This window comes from Oxyura jamaicensis, chromosome 1 (assembly GCF_011077185.1).
Source record: "Oxyura jamaicensis isolate SHBP4307 breed ruddy duck chromosome 1, BPBGC_Ojam_1.0, whole genome shotgun sequence".
Lineage (NCBI taxonomy): Eukaryota > Metazoa > Chordata > Aves > Anseriformes > Anatidae > Oxyura > Oxyura jamaicensis.
This window is the reverse complement of record NC_048893.1, coordinates 15,320,684-15,340,671: the sequence shown is the minus strand read 5'-3', so window position 1 is coordinate 15,340,671 and position 19,988 is coordinate 15,320,684. Positions and strand designations below refer to the sequence as shown.

General features: G+C 36.7%; 1 protein-coding gene across 1 annotated transcript in view; it reads right to left on the bottom strand.

Moving 5' to 3' along the window:
* CPNE8 (copine 8) overlaps window positions 1–19,988 on the bottom strand; it is a 102,520-nt gene that overhangs the window by 64,502 nt on the left and 18,030 nt on the right. Inside the window, exons 3-6 of the mRNA XM_035338256.1 lie at window positions 19,007–19,053; window positions 5,723–5,826; window positions 3,141–3,180; window positions 25–101 (exon numbers count right to left, since the gene is read on the bottom strand). Of these exons, the coding sequence (XP_035194147.1) occupies window positions 25–101; window positions 3,141–3,180; window positions 5,723–5,826; window positions 19,007–19,053 (268 nt within the window). The remainder of the gene's footprint in view (window positions 1–24; window positions 102–3,140; window positions 3,181–5,722; window positions 5,827–19,006; window positions 19,054–19,988) is intronic.

Below are 19,988 nucleotides of genomic sequence, written 5' to 3'. Positions count from 1 at the left end.
AACATTCCAGAATGACATACTTACACTATTGGTTTTTCCAGTCTGCTACCCTGTGATCCAACTATTTCTCCCAGCGTACAGAACATTTGTCCCAAAAAGTCCTGAAAAGCAGTAACAAAAGAACTCAGAAATTGTGATTTCCACTAGGAAAAAAATAAATGTTTTCCCATTTATTTGGGCCTTTTTCAGGGTAAAACACATTCTACCAAACATTGCATCTTAATAATAATTATGTAGTAATGAAACATAAACCAGACTCACCATTACACATTTCACATAACTCTGGGTTACATTTACAGAAGTAATCCCAATACACCGCATATACTGTTTTTATACTACTTTTTTCATCAAAAAAAAAATATGAAAATGAGATGGAAAAAAATGTAACGCCATCAGTAATATGTCTTTTTCTTCACCAAACTGCAGCACTTTAACAGATTGCTCCTTTATGAAGAGATTCTACCAATTTCAGGAAAGTTAATTATGTTGTCAGGAATTCAAAACTGTGCAGGATCTCTGTGAGCATCCTGGATTGACAGTCGTACACAAGCATTGCTTTAATGACATACATTATTTTTCAATTTTATAATTTAACTTTATCACTAAAAATCAGATAATTTTCATATTCCATTTCCCCGTAACATAAGTAGCACCATAATATGAATGGATTTGCAGTTTTGTATGCATATTGAAAAAAAAAATAAATATGCTGCAGTCCAACTCCTTATCTTGCATATGAAAGCAGCTTGCTAGTTTTATTTTTGCCAGCAACACTGGCAGCAGGAGTAACAGTAGCATGTGAGATTTGTTCACAAACAGTAACAAGAATCAAAACACTTTGATCGCTATACAGCAAACCGTAACTTTATGATACACTAGTGAATATCTGTACAAGCAATTCCTACTCTTCTGTAAATCCAGGCCACTCATTCCCATCTCTGAGTCACCTTCCCAGCTGAGCTAGTTACAGGTTCATATTACAAATTGGGTCTGAGAACTAATCCCACTGAAAAGGAAAACCATGCTGCAAAATCACAGTTTTGAACTGTGTCCTTTGTCTGATCTGATACTGTGACACTGTTTTCATCAAAATTAAGTCCTTTAAAATGGCTAAGGGTCAAATGCATCTGCAAATACTCCTCACTCATTTTTAAAAATATTAGGTATGATACATTCTAAAACGCACCATTTTCTACACTGAAACCACATACTCAACAATTTTCTTCTTTTTTTTAATCTTCACAGAACCTGATGTTTATTTATTGTAGAGCTTCTATGATAATTTCCTATTTGTTCCACAGTCTATTATTAATTACAGTTGTCAATTTATTCATTCATTTATTTATTTATTAAAATCTGGAAGTTGCCATGAACCTAAGAGTCTTATTTCAGGTAGCCTGTTTTACAAACATTTTTACAGACAGCTACAATGGCAGCTGTCCATAAAAAGTCTACTCTACTTATTTCAAATAGCCATTATAACAACCTATTTCAGTTGCTTCCCATTTTGCCAAAATTCAGTCACTGAGATTGAAATCTTCAGGTTTACTCTTTACTATCTCCCCAAATGTTCAGCTATTAAATGATACTGCCCAGTATTTGCAAAGAAATAGGTAAACAGCAATTTTTAGCGACAGGAAAGATGTTATTACACACCAGAGAACTACACCACATGAGAAGTCTTTTTTCAGAAAAGCCAAGCTCCCAGTGCTTGAATACGAGCAAAGCTCTGCTCAGTCCATACTTACTAACTGTCCAAATTCTTAAGACCTATGTGAAAGAGATGAGGGAAAAGCAAAAGGTAGAGCAACCTTGAGCACTCAGGAAACAATGGAAATGAACTGAAGTGGTCAAGAAATCTCTGCTACAATCATTCACAGGAGTCTCAGGATTTTTCTTCACGAGTATAACATTATATGGCACAGTTTGGATGTCTTCAACATAAAACATCCAAGTCTATACAAACTTGTATAGACTTCCTCTTAAAGCCAATGGAGAGAAAGAGGTATTTCTGATATTAATGTTAATGACTAAACAACAGTTTCCCTCCACACTTGAAGATTCCAGGAAATTGGCACTGTTGAAAGAACAGGGTGTGCAGAACAGGGTGTGTGAAAGAACAGTCTGAGCATGCTTAGCCTGTATTAAGTACAATGAAACTGGCACATAGGCAATTCAAGATCTACTTTAATTGTCTTCAGAAGGCCATTGGTTTCTTTTCTCTCTTTTTTTCCCAATGGACTCAGCAACATACTGAAATCTTCAACTCCTGTTCCAGTAATCAAATAAAGAAATGTAAGTTATATATTTACATATATCTTTGCTTGCACTTCCATATTAACTAAGCTATCTCACCTCTTAAGTATATATATATATATATATTTTAGGTTTTTGTACTATGAAGTATGTTTTGGGGAAAAAATAAAAGAATTCAGATAAACTAGTTACTGGAGAAAAACAAACAATCTAGGGCTGAAGCTCACAATGCTTTATCCTTGCCCAAGTCAGCATAGGAAGACTTCTATTTTGTGTGGCTATTCAGAAAATCTTGCCATGATGACAAAAGGAAACCAGTTTGCCATGGACTTTAAATCTTTACAGTGAGGATATCACAGGAGATGAAAGGCAAGGCTCATCTTTTTGCTGTAAAGCACACACACAATGTTCCTTCCATTATCTTTTCCTCTGCTCCAGATTCTTAAAGGTTCTCTTACCAAAGCCTCCCTGTGTTTATTTTTAAAATTTCACTCAGCAGCCCCTGAATTCTACTCTGGCACCTCTAAATATTAAAGCTGCCATTTAATCTCTTTCAGTTTAAGATGTCATGAACATAAAAGAATTTTATTAATAATAATAGTGACACAATCAAAACAAATTTACAATTTTTAGGAGAATGATTAACAAAATGCAGCATATCCCATATGTGAAAAGATGCACACGTGCTTAAATATGCTCTTTACAGGATGAATGTCCCATTAAAGTTATATTCGTGAGCATTACACATTATATTAAGTAACAGCACAAGTTCTCTATTTGTCTCTAAGCATCTGGTTTTATTTACAGTCAAAATAAAATAAACATATCTAGGAAAACATATGCATTTCAGTACAAGAAAGAGTAATAACCAGGAAAAAACTTACATGCTTCGATAGGTTAGGACTCTTGGAGTCAACATCATAGCTGAAAAAAAAAAAAAAAAAAAAAAAAAAAAGTTAGATCCAACTTGCCAGATGACAGATCTGAGGACATTGTAAAAAATGAAAATCAAACAATTCTTTCACCTATTTCAATGTGTAAAATCTACCACAAAATGATACCTCAGTGGAAGTCTCACCAGTAAGAAAGGCAATCATCACAGATTACTGGATTAGTGTTCACTACCTATCTAAAATAAAATTGTTTTCAAAGTACAGGCTAGTAAGAGAAATTAACCTAATGCTCCTCTTTGAAAAAGAATGGAAGCAGGAAAAAAATGAGAACAAATCTTTTAGCAGATATCCAAATACCTTGTGAACTATTTTCTTTGGTAGTTCTTCAGTCATTTGATTAATTAAGTAATAACAACTGCCAATAAATCAAATTTATTTTAGCAAGCATTTGACTTGCTCTTTTCATCTTTTTATCATAATCTTGTTCTTCCTCCAACTAGCAAATATCATTGTTTCCTTTTCACTATCAATTCATGTTTCAGAAAAATTACTCTGTGAATTTGAGATAAATTTAAAAATGAGTAATACAGGAATCCTTATGGGAGTACTAATCCCTACACTATCAGTCTTCCACCATTATCAGAAAAATCCCCAGTATTATTTTTATCAAATTGTACATGCGATTCAATACCAGTAATGGAATTGAAAAAGTATTCCAATCCCCATCTCAGCCTCTAACTGCACATTTCCATTCCCAGACCCGTTTGTTTGTGCTGCCACAACTGTTTGTGGGGCTGGATGATGCACTGCGGACCAGATCAGAAATCAGGAGGATGGGAAGCTGAGTGTGGTGCAGAACAGACAAAGTTTTAGAGACATATTTGTAAACAGAAGAATGACTATAGGAGCCACTAACAGAAGATTTAAAAAATAATAACTCCACACTGTCTGGTGAAATTGAATAGGAAAAAAAAAAAAAAAAAAAGAATCAGGGATATGCCTGCCTTTTTCTTTTTTCTTGCCAGAAATTTAAACCCATGAGAACTTTCTGTCCTTGACAAATAACACTTTGGCCAATTGGAGTACACAATGTTGCAGAGGAATTTAAAAAGTAAGCTTTTAAAATATGTTTCTCTCTTGATCTATATCGAAGTTTTAATCCATGATTTGTTACATGAGTCACATTTTTAACTCAGAATTCTACAATAATTCATTTCCAATCTATCAGAGTTATAGGACTTTGAAGACAATTCACGGACTCTGGCTATACGGGCAGGCAAGCATTGAAAACCGTCATTCAGCTGTGAATTCAGAATAGACTTGTGGTCACAAGGTGATCTGGAACAACAGTAGAAAAGTCAGGCCTTTCTGCTAAGTAGAGTACGACGTTTACAGCTTTTGTAAATGAACAGGGGTCCACTTCTCTGAATAAATCAAGAATCAAATGGGAGACTGACTTTCCCCTGCCAGATCCAAGTCGTTTTTCTGATCACACTTATCCAGAAGTTCTTTACAGATTTTCCTTTCTTTGCCTAGACTGAGTCTAGCTTTCTTTTCCTTGGTTCTTTTCTTTTAGTCTTCACTTCTACCACACCTTCTCCTCCCATAACATACATGCAGCCTACAAAGGGCAACAGATAAACAAATAGATTCCTATGCCTGGCCATCTACAATCACCCTGTAATCTATCTTGGCATTGAGGAATTCATTTCACTCCTTAAGTAGTTGAAATCCAGATGGAAACGGGTAGCCCATATCTGTGTATTGAATACAATGCAACTTTTTCCCTTACGCATCTTTCCAATTATTTCTTGTTAACTTAGGTAGCATTGTGATGTGCTATAGAAGACTGATAAAGCTAAAGAAAAATTAAAGATGATTTTTTTGTTGTTGTTGCTTCTATGATATAGATGAGGCTATTCAAGACTATTTCAATTCCCCCTGCTAGCAACTTAAAACAAAATCAGCAAAAACACTGGTAAATTTATTAACTTTGCTAATGTCTATTTATCAGGCACCATACCTTCTTTTACTATAGGAAAAATCAACACTAATGCAATCACTGCTGTATTTATTTTATGCCCTGCCTAAAATAACGATTGATTTGCATTCCAGAAAATTGAAAAAAAAAATAAAATCAAAGAGACTGTAACAGTCAGTTTGAAGCAACTATTTGGATAAGTAAATGGTACATTCAGACTAAACCCTGGAAGATTTAAGGATGGCTTTGCCACGAACTTGCTAGATTTTAGGCAAATGAAGAGGCATTTGTCCTTCTGGTTTGCCGTCTAAAAGATTAACATGCACTAAATGAAAACTATTTCAAACTGTTTTCTAAAAGCAATTAGTGTGAGTATGAATACATTTTGACTAGTTAACACCTACCAATTTTTTAAAATTGAGTCATTATTATGTTACATGTTTATTTCTGAGGAAGCAATGCTAAATCAATCGTGTTTACTTATTTGTTCCATGTCAACAGATGCTATCTCTTTTCAAATTAATTTTGTGCTTTACAAATCTTAGTGCGTTTACAGAGATTGTAATATTAGAGTCAAAGATTGTTAACTTACAAATCAAATCGAAGATTCTCTCTTTCTTCAAAGAAGTAGTCCATTATAAATTTTCTTACAAAATCTGGATTTAAAGTATTATCAATTACTTCTGTTCTTCCAAACTGTAAAAGAAAACTATCAGGTTAAGGCAGGTATTTTATGGAAATGTAATTAAGTAGTCTTCCAAAATCAGCAATATGTGAGTTATGGAAGAGCCTATAAAAATTTCTCTTCAACAGATGTCACGAAAGGGAATGACTATGTTCACATGAATAGATCGGAGGATGAAGATAGAGTGGCAGAAGACTGCATACTTCAGCATGAAGAGTGGTGCACAATCTGTATTGTATGATTTAAACTTTATAAACATCAGACCCCAAAGTCAATCCACAAAAAATTGAGAAAGAAATTCAGTAGCATAAAAATCCACTTTTTCCTCAAAAAAGACAATAGCAAGCAAAAGCTTACATAGACTGCTTACTACAGATAGATTTAAATATTAGCAAATTTAGTTCTTCTGTTAGAAGTGAATCATTTTTGCACTATCCAACTCTTACTTCACCTCAGTTCAGATTTCTTTTTATATTTCCTCTCTCTGAGCTTTCTGCAAAACACTTTTTTTTCCCCCTTGGTGTTTACACCAAGCTCTTGACAAGCAGAAAATATTTTAGATTTAAAAAAATAACTTTTGATTGACTTCAGTTCATACACATCACAGATAGAAATAACAGGTCATAAAATATGAGTATTGTGTTTTAGCTGTTCTTTCAAGACACTTTCTTTTTGAAACAGAAAACAAAACAAAAAAGGATGAGTTAATGACATGAACATTTCATTTTGTCCTACATATTGAAAATACCAAGACATTTTAATATAGCCTACTGAAAAGGTGGTTGACACTTTTCTGAAAGATCATCATTAATAATCCTCAAAACTGCAATTTGTGACTCCAAACTTTGAATGAGTCAAAGACTGCCAACCTCTTCATTGACAGGACCGAATTAAATCCATAAACATGGATAAAGAAAGAATAAAGACAGCTACTTTCTCATAACTAAATTAAATAAAAATAAAAATAAAAAACTTTTCAGATCACAGCTGTGATTGTAGCCATTGCACCGAACCCCCAAGTCTCCAACAGGAGCCTCCCTACCCTGGGCCCTGAACACTCAACACATCTGTGGATGGAAGGACAGTGCATACTCTACTGTCACTTCCTCTCAAAACTCAGTAATTTCCTTTTATTACTTGATTCTCATTAAAATAAAGCAGTAAAGAACTCCAGCCACATTATTTGTGTGCTTTAAAGGAACTCCATTATTTTCAAAAACTGTTTTCTCCTTCAAATGACTGTGCATGAGCTCACTCAAACTGCAAGGGTTTCACTCCAAACACCACTCACTCACATGGGTCATCTATATCTGAGAGTGTGACTGCCTTGTGAAAATCAACTACCCACCTCAGGTACAATAAAATATTCAAGAGAAGTTCATACACCTTCAAGAACCAGCTCTATAAAGTCTCAGAAACAGGAACTGTCTTCTGAAGTGGCACAGTGGTGATTTGCATCTTTAGAGTGTGCTTGAATCCCATTAGGTACTTTCACTTTTGCTGTGCTGTGAGATGTTTGGTTGTGATGATATTCAGAGATATCCATATTCCAGCACTTCTCGTGTAAGACAGAAAAGCAAAACTATCTTCCTGATGAACAATATCCTCTCCAAATAAAAAGACAAATAATATTTAACATGTGTTGTCAATTACTATGCCCCTCTGCCAAGACTTCACATCAGTTCTTAAAACCTAGATAGAATGGTTTCCTGACCTCACTGGAAACTCACTTGAGATCCCCTGCAAGGCTTCTGAGCGTGTCCTAAAGTAAATTGTTTAGGAAGCAGGATCGCTCATGAGCAATCACTCTCCTAAGCCAAAGCAATAACTATGAAGGGGGTAAGCACTGTACAGAAGTGGGCAGGAGAAATCTCCAGAAGCTCTCCAGAGTGGTGGAGATACTGGATATTCAAAATGATCTCCCTGAATCTCTTAAGAGAGGGCTGGCATTTGTGCACCGAATCCTGGGAACAGATCAGAACATGAACAAATAGTCCAATCCTTACAGTTTGTTTCAGGTGAAAGAAGTCACTCTCTTGAGAAAAGACTCAATATATCCTCTGAAATGCTTGAATAAAGTGGACAGGTAGAGTGCTGAAAAAAAAAAACAAAAAACAAACAAACAAACAAACAAAAACAAACAAAAAACAAACAAACAAACAAAAAACACTCTCTTGAACCAACACTGGTGACTACTGTGGCCAGGTATTTATGAATGAGAAATTATAGCAGCACTAGAAAGCTGGTGTTTCTATAGGAACAAGTATGGCTGGAATATATGCATGGCTAAAAGGCCTTTCTTTTGCCTTTGAATAACAGCATTCAATTTTTTATGAACAGCTGAAGTCTTCAATCAGCTTCCAGGTCAAATAAATCTCTGTGTTTATAAAGAAAATCTTCCCCTGTCAACTGAATGCTTTATAGCATTCAACAATACTGGAGCCAGGAAAAACTGAAGGTTGGAATGGCTGATGAAATATGCAGCAATATCTAAGCAATTGGCACTGTCCGAAGTTGTGCACTGAGAACGAGTAGCCACTCTCTGACACAAGCATCAAACGAGGAATGAGAAATGCAAACAATGGGGTCATAAGGACCATCCATTTTGCAGTTCTAAGCAAGAATACATCATCGGAGTGTTTTTTTTTTTTTTTTTTTTTTTTTTTCCCTGGCTTGTCCTATTTCTTGCATTTGCATTCGCACAGCAAGCTGGCCAAATACTCTCAAACACTGGAATCAGCCACAAGCAGAGGAGATTCACAGTTAGCATTGAAATCTGATGAACACTCAGCTACTTAAGAAGGAAAACACTCGGGGCATTCAAAAAGATGTGTACCAGATCCTAGGATGACTGCACTGTAACTTGCAAAGCTACCTGAGGCACAGCAGGTAAGTAAAGAGTACTTACTAAGTTGGGGCTCTCATGTTATGTCCAATAGAATCAGATGCACATATGCAAAGATATTGATAAAGATATTTCCCATATGTACAGATTTAAGTCTAGGTTGTCCTGGGAGACCCCTTAATCACCAGGCAGGAAAAAGAAAAAGGTTACTGAAATCCTTTAAACGCACAGATTAGGGTAAGCTTGAAGAGGATCTTTCATCATGTGGGGCCTACTTCTACATACACAGAAGACAAAGAGAAGCATGAAGAACATAAGCAGCTGTAACCTAAGTGCTTTCTGCTGCCCAAGTCATCATTTAAATTGAAAGATGTGACCTCAGAGGATCAACTTGTCAAAAGAGTCCCTTTAGGGGTACTCACAACACTCTTGACAAACCTCTGACTTGACACCTTCATAAACTGATAATTTTCTGATGTAATACTTCTTGAAACAGTAAAGGCAGTTTGCACAACAAGAGGTTACAGTTGACTTTCAAGGAGCCATTCAGAGAGGAATAAAGTTAATGGCTAAATAAAACAGACAAAAATCATAGAATACTTGAGGTTGGAAGGGACGGGGAAATTGTCTAGTTCAATTTTCCTGGTCCAAGACAGATCAGCTGAAGTGGATTGCCCAGTCAGGTTTTGAGTACCTCCAAGTGTGTAGACTCCACATTCTCTCTGAGCAACCTTTTCCAGTGTACATAGTAAAAAAATAAAAATAAAAAAATCTTATGTTTAAACAGAATTTTACCACACATTGTCTCCTGTCCTTTCACTGAATACAGCTGAGAATAGTCTGGCTCTGTCTTCTTTACTCCCTTCCATCAGGTATTTATACACATGAATAACATGTGAGCCTTCTCTTCCCCAGGTGGCAGCAAGGACGGTGTCTATCTCTTTTCTTAGGTAACAAGTGATAGGACATGAGGAAACCATCACAGGTTGCACCAGATGCTTCTTCACAGAGCATTGGTCTAGCATTGGAACCGGCTGCCCAAAGAAGTGGTGGAGTCCTAGGCCCTGAAGTTATTTAAGAGACATATGGACGTGGCACTAAGGGACACGGTTTAGTGATGGGACTCAGTGGCCAGGTTGATTGTTGATGATACTGAAGCTCTTTTCCAACCTACATGATTCTCTGGTTCTATGAATAATGTGGCTCTGGATCTGGAAGAAGAGTTCTGTAATCAGAGTCAGATGTGCCAAAGATTGATGGATAGCTGGAGAGGGTCCTGAAAAGAAAACTGGCAAAGGCAGTAAGGTCAGCAAGGCCCTGTCCCTCCTTGCATTGTTCTGGACTTTCTGAAATAATTAAATTAAGACCTAGCCCACTCTTGAACAAATCCCTCTTGGAGAAGTAGGAAGCAAACAGCTCTATACTTGAGAAACCCAATCAAAATGCTTTCAAGAATTTCAGAACATATCATTCACTTGAGGGACAGTACAGGGACTCATACCACCGGGAATCAGAAAATCAATACAGACTTATAATGTATGACCCTCACTGTCTATGTACAGTTCATACTATAAAAGCTGCTTGCTCTTCTGTTCAATTGCCCATTCCCTGAACATGCAATCCTCAAACATGAGGCCGTTCCAAGGGTGCAATCCTCAAGCATATTCCACACAAGCCTAAGCCTCAAGATGATACTTTGAAGACTTGAATTTCACTGATCAAGAAATTGCATACACTGCTTTTATAATGCTTGGCTAAACACGTAAGAGAGAATAGCCTCTGCACCTCAGGCTTTAAAGCAAAGGTCTGCTCGCTAGCCTCCACTTGCTGGATGCTAAGAAAAATGATCTGCAGGCTGGAACATCTGAGCTTGGTGTGCTCAGCTTGGAGAGGAGAAAGGAGGATCTACTGACACTACCACCCTCTACTACCTCAACAGCACTGTAGAAGACTAAGCCAGACAGTTCACAGAAAACATAGACAAGATGTTTCCATCACCATATACAGTAAAGGAAATTATGATGGGGCATAGGGAAACAAGCCTCCCAGAATGAGTGATTAAGCTCTGGAATGGTTCACTCAGAGCATTGTGCAGTCTCTGCCACTACAGAATTTCAAACCTGATTTGGGAAAAGGCCCTGAGCAACCAGACCTAACTGTGAAGATGGCTTTGCTTGGGTCAGGAGACTGAACAAAACACAGCAGATGAGTTGGATGCTCAGTAACCCAAAGGTTCCCTTCAACCAAATTATTCATTGCTTATGTCACGTTTCATATCTTCGGTTGTTAAGTTTTACAGTTCCATTAGAAATAGTTCTATGTATGAATTTGAAGAAAAAGATACTTCAAATGAAAAAAAAAAATAATTTCTTATAAAATTGTGGCTAAATGTCAGTTAATTTTTTCAAACAGTAAAATATAAACTTATAAATAGCTTCAGTCCCTGCAAAACTGCATTTTTTTCAGTAAACAATATCCCACTTAAAACAATAACCAGTTACACTTGGGAAATCTTTTGGACTTGATTTAAAATGCATGACAGAAGCCTATCAGTGAAAGAAGATAAATATGCAGTATCTTGATGATTAAATCAGACTGAGACCAGAGGAGGCCTGACAGAATGCCTGCTATGCTGCTGCCTTCACAACAAAATTGTTACAAAACTCAAGAGATTGAATTCAGTGGCAAAGCTAACTTTTCTTTATATTACTTTAAATGACTTTTCTTACATGAGGCTTCAGTTTTTTGGTCTGTTTACTTTTTTCCAAGGACTACTTAAACAGCTCTGTCATATTAAAGTAATATAACTAATTACTTAATTGTCAAAATTTGTCTTACAGATGACATTGAAATACTGGCCTCTAAAAATCATCAGTCTACACTTTTCAGCTAAACAAAACATCATCTTCTTAAATCCCTTTTGCCAATAAACTAAAGCTTTTTTAAACAGAACAGGTTATTTCTATAATCCAGTGACTTACAACTAATAGCATAGCTGCTAATTAATTAGTTCCCCTCCTGGCATAGTTTCCCCACTAACAGTTGTGTAAAGCTAAAATCTTAACATGGCCAACAAGCAAATACTTTTAGAAATGTCATTCAGGTGAGTAAGAAAAACAATTTAACTATTTAAAGGGAAAAGAAATTCAAGAAAAAAAAATCAAGAAAATTGTTTATTTTTTGGACTGGAGAATGAATCTTTGCCACCTCCTAATGCAAGTTCTCCTGGTAGAAAGGAAATTTATTTATTTATTTAGTCATTTGAAGTTTTACACCATCTCAATTTAGTGATCCAACCCAAGGGGCTCTGAGGGTAATGTAAAATCATAACCTTCATTTTAATATCAGAACTATAAAACTAGCAAGTTAGATATCTGTTCTGTATTTCTCAATCAGAAGATATAAAGTAGCAACCGTAACTCTGAGGTCTAACCTAACCAACTGCTCGGAATTCTCTGAATTAATTCTTACTTCAACTTTAAGGCTGTGACTGAACTTGAGAATAATATTTAGTAAGACATCTTTTCTTGGTTTTTAAAATTTATGATGTTTTACCACAATTACAATAAAGTTGTTCCAATAATTAATTATGCCTGTTCTGAAAAACCTTGTGTTTTTTTTTTGGCTGATTTTATCTCATTTCCTTTTCCATCTCTTGGATCTTTTTATTACATCGTTAGACAGAAATGTTTTCCATTATGAAATTTATGTTCATAGTGGTGATATTAATAGCTGATTACAATTATCGTTAATTCACTCTTTCATTAGGCAAATAATATGAGCTTAAGTTTTTTAGTGTGGCATATTTTATCTAGTCTTTCAATAATTCATTACTTTTCTCTCTTGTCTTTTGACTTTTAAACATCTTGCCTGAAATATGAACAGCCAGAACACCGTATTCTATTAACAGTTTTAGGAAAATAAATAATAGTTTAAACTACCACTAGGTTCTTGGCTCTGGTCTAAATGGTTTTTGTAAATTCTTTAGGAAGCTCCAAGAAGCAGTCTCCTTTGGAAGCTCACTGCACAAAATGGCATATGAATATACAACAAAAAATAATCCTCATCTCAGAAATTATAACCTAGTTTCACAGTATGTGAACAGAACAAATAAGGAACTTGAACTGGGGGAAGAAACAACAAAATGATCCTGTTACAATAATCATCAATAGCCTCAAATCATAAGAATTAGAGGATACAAGGAAACAAACAAAAAATTCACAAGTGTGCATTGGGTTTACATGGCAAGTGTTTGGTAGCTGCTGTGGTTGTGTCTGTGAGAAGAGCCCAGCATCTGCCCATGTCAGATAGCAGCCAGTTCCAGAAGAATTCAAAAGGGACCTGCACCTGGCCACAGCTAAGACAGCGAGCAATGTTGGTTGGGCCTCTGGAAGAGCAGATTTAATAAAGGGCAAAAAATATATCTGCTGCATAACAGCAACTGGGAGAGTGAGAGGAGTGAGAACCAACCCTGCAGCCCCCAAGGTCAGTGCAGGAAGAGGGCAGGAGGTGCTCCAGGCATGCAGCAAAGTTCCCCTGCGGCCCTTGGAGAGGCCCCTGGTGGAGCAGGCTGTCCCCCTGCAGCCCATGGGTCCCACATGGAGCAGATCTCCACGCTGCAGCCCCTGGAGGAGCCCCCGGTGGAGCAGGTGGATGTGGCCTGGAGGAGGCTGCAGCCCATGGAGAGCCCCTGCAGGAGCAGGCCCCGGGCCGGAGCTGCAGCACATGGAGAGGAGCCCACGCAGGAGCAGGCGGTCTGGGGGAGCTGCTGCCCATGGGGGACCCGTGCTGGAGCAGTTTGCTCCTGATGGATGGACCCCGTGGTACGGAGCCGTGTGGGAGCAATTCTTGAAGAGCTGCTGCCTGTGGGCAGCCCCCGCAGGCTCAGTTTGGGAAGGATGGCATCCCGTGGGAGGGACCCCATGGGGAGCAGGGGCGGAGAGAGTGGCGGAGATGAAGCGTCAGGGACTGACCACAGCCCCCATTCCCTGTTCCCCTGTGCTGCTTGGGAGGAGGTAAACGAACTGAGATTGAAGCTGATCCTGGGAAGAAGCAGGGTGAGGGAAGGTGATTTTAGTTTGCTTTATTTTCTCTCTGCTGTAGTCTCCTTGAGATAGTTAATAAATTACATTAATCTCCCTATGTTGAGTCTGTTTTGCTCATGACGTTAACTGATGAGTGATCTCCCTGCCCTTATCAACCCCTGAGCCCATTCCATCGTATTTTCTACCCCTTCCCTTTGAAGAGGGGGAGTGAGACAACGGCTGTGGTGGAGTTCAGCTGCCCAGTTGGGTAGAACCAACATAAAGTGGCAATCCCACTACAGAAAAGACATAGTCAGAAAATATTCTACAGTGTGTTTATACCAAAGGAAAAATAATTATTTTAGTGTATAAAATACTAATTATCAGAAAAACAGCAAGGTGCTTCTAACACATGCATGCAGGCACTCGTACTAGACCTGTATATTCCATGTACAAATTATAGTGATTTCTAAGCAACACTTTTTAACTGAAGGTCCTTCAATCCTAAGTATGTAAAAAACAGAACGGATTCCTAGTTCTTCTGCACTTTGACTTTTTTTCCATGAACTGTTTGCCGTGAAAGGAAACATGACTTTCTTGAAAGGAAGATGACTTCTATTCCCTCAAACTGTTGCTTCTTTTAAGAAATTTGCCAGAGAAAGTCTTCCAGTGAATTGAATATCACACAATAGGAAAATTTATTCTTTCTTCTTCATTGGGATAGTGTAGGCTTCTTCAATGCTCTTCATTGTTTGCTTCCATGTATTGTTTTCTATGGAGCTGCTACACTTGTCCCTCTGCTGAAGAGGGTACAAGCTATCATTGCAAAGAAACTTTCTCTAGTACACTTAAAAAGATCTAAATCACAATAAATATAAAATATAACATCTATAATTTATATAAATTTTATAATTTATAAAAATGTCTGTCATTTTCTTTAAGACAGACTGAAATCTACACAGGAAGACTCAAAAGCATATCTTATAGGGTAAAAACAGTAATGAAATTGTAGATGCTACACTGAAATACATAATTACCAGACACATGACTAAGTGCTCACTCTGAGCAAAATCAATTAGATTATATAATACCTTACACAGAAAGAGAGGATACACTCATCTTGAATGTCAATTTATTAATGTAATAATTTAATTATCATTTACTAATAATTAATTTGTTTTATTATTAATATTACAATAAGTTACTCATTTATTGGTACATAGGAAAGAAAGCGTAAGAATAAGCGGTCAATTTGCTGGATGAAAACTCCTTGCAAGCACTCAACAAGTTCCTGTGATTGACCCTTGCAGTACAACACAAACCTAAATGATCTGGAACAAGGTCTGAAATAATAAAGGGACAAAACAAATACATTTTTACAGAATTGCACATATACATAAAGAATTTGAAGAACTGCTAATATATCTATAGAAAAGTCTGAAGACTCTGAAAGACGGGTATAGAGACTAGACCATTTTTCATCCTGAGTGATCAGACAATAAAATGGCAGATGAAATTCCACATGGATGAATGAAACACTACATGAACATGGGGAATACAGAATAAATACAGAATTTAGGATGGGTGAATAACCAATTGTGAACACATAAATGAAGAAGTCTTTCTGTTGATAAACTGTACAGTATAGGAACTAGGTACACCTAATGACAGAGTATTCTTTCATTCGTTTACAAACTGGCTACCTTTGCTATCAGGGGATCAACTCCACCACAACTTTGCCTCATCTCCTTCTCTATTTGATGACTCAATCAAAACAGAACCTTCTTCTCACCCCTAGCATATTTCATACAGATTAATAATAATAATAATGTTAACATGATTAATGAATAGGAAGGTCTAACAAATGAGAAGCCATGAAAAATTTCAGAAGACTCAATGGAAATTTACTGAGAATATATATATATTAAAAAAAACAAACAAACAAAAAAAAACAACAACAACAAAAACATTTGGCAGCTCGTGAAGCTGGAAGTCAACATGATGAGGACCAGCAAGAGAAATAACTTCCAGACAGGTATACAAATTTAATTTGCATCCAATGCATTCTGCCAGTGGGTGCCAGGGGCTCAGAGCCTTGCTCTATACAGTTTCTTAACACTTACCATTGCTGGATAATGCCAGTAAAACTGCAGTTGGTAGAGTATTTCATCAATTCTATTATTTACTTAACAGTCCCCTTTAAAGTGCTCTCTCTGGTTTTTAGAAATAACATCCTCTTTGAAATGAAGAAATTCACATTCTTCTGAAATATTATTTAAGGCTTCTGCAGATAACAATACGTAAGTTATACTTTGCCATATTTGAATGTATCTTCACAAAGTAAGGGGAAGTATATGTTTTTAAAACCAAAGCTCAGATTCTGGTGATATTGCCAATTTGTTGCCAATTACACTAATGGACGGCTGATGATCAACTTACAAGTGATAACAGATGAACTGTTCTGAAAAATAACACCCTACTAAACTGAGAACTAAACATTTTCATTTTTTGTTTGGATTTGGTGTGCAAGAATAACACTGAGTAAAACACTAGAATCTGTACTGCAGGCAAACAGGAGTCAATGCCCAGAAAACATCTACTCAGAAATTAAATGAAGGGTTCGATTTAATGATTCTTTTGAATCAACTTGAGTATCTCAGTTGAGGGAAAAAAAAAAAAAAAAAACACAACACGCTAGTAGAACAGAGTGCCAGGGCAATTATGGAGATTATGAAATGATTTACTATGCTTATAATCCCTTAGCATTTCCCAAGTTTGAAAGAAAATCATTAGCTAAAAGAAGGAAGACAACTATGGATAAAAGGATATGGAACAGAAACAAGGTAAAATATGTTGCCATGACTGAACACCATTCCTTAATGTCTACATGTGTCATCAGGGTCTTATTATTTGTCTCAGTTTTCTCCACACATTTCCAGGTGGCGTCTACCTCTACAAGCTAGTAAAATATTGAACAAGTGTTTTAATGCAACAAAATGGACAAATAACACAGAGTTTTGTTTAAAAACACATTACTGTATTCACCACAGCAGACAGGAAAAATAAATAAATAAATAAATAAAGACGTGGTTACCCATCTAATGTACATTATCGACTAGTCTTCTACCTACCACCATATGTTTTACCACTGATATAAATATCATACACCACAATATATCAAATGCAATCCTGACCCTATCTCTCTATCATGACAACCTCTGAATTTTGACTGTCATAACAGCTATTAGGAACAGGATTCTACTTACCGAACTTTACATCCAACAGAGTCAAAAGCGATCGTCACTTAGAGGCATTTCTAAAGAATGATTCATCTGATCTACAGTGGACATCTAAATTAGATCTGATGAACTGCCCTCAAGAGTTATCTTTTTCCATTAACCATAAATAGTTTAAACAGTCAACTGAGTCGTAAATACCTATAGCTAGATAATAGACCAGATAGAGATAATTATGCCTTACGAGGGAAAATAAGCTAAGATTTTCTAGCAACTGACATGTTAAAAGTCTGTTTTAACCCCTGTAGCTCCTAAACTGGCACTTGATACCATAACCACATGCCAAAGGGCATCATCTAGACAAGACATTCTGTAATCAGTGAGAAGACACAATACAAGTGCATTATCCTATTTTGCTTTGATGAAGAAGATAAAACAGCAGAAAACAATATAAAGCCGTAAGATGGTAGGATGCTTCAATGGTTACAAATTTAGATCTATTAAAATGGAAACCAGATGGAAATTTTTCATTCACAGTCTCCTAAAGCACCTCACAACTGTCTCATGGAACATCTTCTAAGAAAGATGCTAGTATTACCATTCAACCATCAGGACAATTACAATAAGGAGAATGCCTAATACCAATTTTAACAGTTACACCAGAATAGAATGAAAATTTCACAAATTACACACCCACCTTAGTCAGCAACAACAACAACAACAAAATTCTGACAAAAAACTTTTAATCCTAGATCAAAAAATGATCCAGATGATTTAATAGCAGCTTAGGCTTGACAACCAAATTGTACCAAGTCACTTAGGTACTTGAATGTCTAAAGAATCCTCTGTTTTCAGAGTTACCTATCGAGGCATTCAGAGGTCTATGCATGTCCTCTACTTCTGCCAATTTAGTTAAGAATAGTGAGTTCCCATTTAGGATCTTCAAACTGACATTTCTTCACACAAATCATCAGAGGAATGTGATCCTGTAGGCATATTGAAAGCATGTCTGGTACACAATTCAGAACAAGAGAGAGCAGCAATTTAACTATAAACACAGTAGATAAAATGCTTCACATATTGCCCAGTCATATGAGCTTTGTCCAAGACGTAGACAAATTCAATTTTCTCAGCTTGACAGAACTGAAAGCTATATTCACTATCTTTCAGCAAAGCAAAAAATATGTCTCTCCAGCCAACTAGCAATGACAGCAAAAATAAGGGAAGAGTTCTGGTTTCTGTGGCCTTGGCCCTTCTGCTGGAAATTTTCAGACAGTAGTAATCGTTTAAAATATCATTTCTGAAAACAAGAATATCAGGGCTCCTTGTTCATTTCTCTCTTGTCTCTACACATAGCTACACAGTGGCATGCATACAGTGAACAGTACAATCATCTCTGTAAGGCAGCTAAGAAGTACATTTTATGAAACGAAGGAAAAGATGACCACCCTTCCTCCAATGCTTCTCTTCCCAGGAAAAAGAATTAGGTGACGAAGCACAGGGAGACAGTTCCAGGCTGTATATGTTGATATTCTGCAGTTACCCAATTTAGAGATGTTTGATTTAGTTTCTTAAGGCATATCTCTCCAGTACTTACATGGATAGGCTAAGAAGACAGTGCAATCTATGTATAACACCATCCCTCCCTTTTTGCCTGGTAAATACTCTATTCAGCCACACCTAAAGCACAGGAAAAGCAGGTCTCTACCACACCTGTGGGTTAGTTTTGATGACACTAAGTGGCACAGCAGCCAAATCTTCCCCTAGATCTTGTGCTGCTTGAGTGTCTTCCTCTCGATATTCACAAACCTTGTCCACATTGATAGTTAAGTTTGACTTCACAAAACTCATGGTGGGTATAAAATAGGAAATACGTATTTTCTCTTATTTTGCTTTCCCTTTTGATGGACATATGGGTACAGATATGAAAACTGAGAGTAATGTGACTGGATATTGCTTACTGTAACATAAGATTCCCATTGTATAGCATGGCTTTCAAGAGGCTGTCACATCGGTTTTTCTGCCAGGGCAAATTACCAGCATTAAACACACCCATAAAGTTTATATATACCCATGTGCATCTTACCTCTCTCCATTCTTTGTTTCCAATGGCTTGTGTGTACAAAACACAGACTGTGAAAGGAAAAAAAAAAAAAAAAAGTTTGATCATTTTCAGAACTGAATGTATTTTTAAATTAAATAAGCTGATTCTGTAGTTTGTTTTGCTGTTGAAATTATTAACTAGGACAATCAAATAGTAATATTTCCCCTCAGTTTTCAGTATGCCTACCCAGATCAGTGACAATATGGTCTAGCTGTTGCTGCAGTGAGCTAATAAATAGTGTGGTTCTGAAATGGGAGGTGACTTTTATGGCTGACCTCCAGTAAATCACCTAAAATCCTTAGAAGTTAAATTACATAAAAGCAGGTCTTCATTAAATGTGGGTGGTCTGGATGGTCTAACTATCCTGGTTAATCTAATGCATAATTACTTTAAATTATGCTTCTTTCAAGAGATGAGAGAATTAGAATAAAAACAAATGAGGTTCCTACTAGAAAAAGAGACAGGAAATGAAAGTGGGAAAAGGAGAAAATTTCTCAGGTATTCTTCCTCAATTCTGCTACAAATTATTCTCATATATTTAAGTATCTTGCATATATATCATTTTAATTAAAACGTAATAAAATAGAATCAATGATATCTGTCTACCTAAGCTGTGTTTGAAGCACCAAGCAGCACAATCTCACTGGCTTCACGGTGCTTACAGATCTGTTCTTCTACTGCTCTAACCCACCACACATCCACCCGCAGCTCCCCTCACAGGGGTTGGTGACAGAGGTACGCTGATTATCTGTCTTCCATACACAGCTACAAGCACCGGTATATGTGTAAATCATTTGCACTTGGAGTACTGCAAACTTTATTTTCTGCAGTTTTGAACTACTCGTAGCTAGCAATTTGAAAGCAATTTTAACCTGAAACTCTCACCCTTTCCTAAATAAGGGAAAGACAGACATGCGAACACTTTTCTGTGACAAATTCTTCTCCTGTGCCAATCATTACTTTT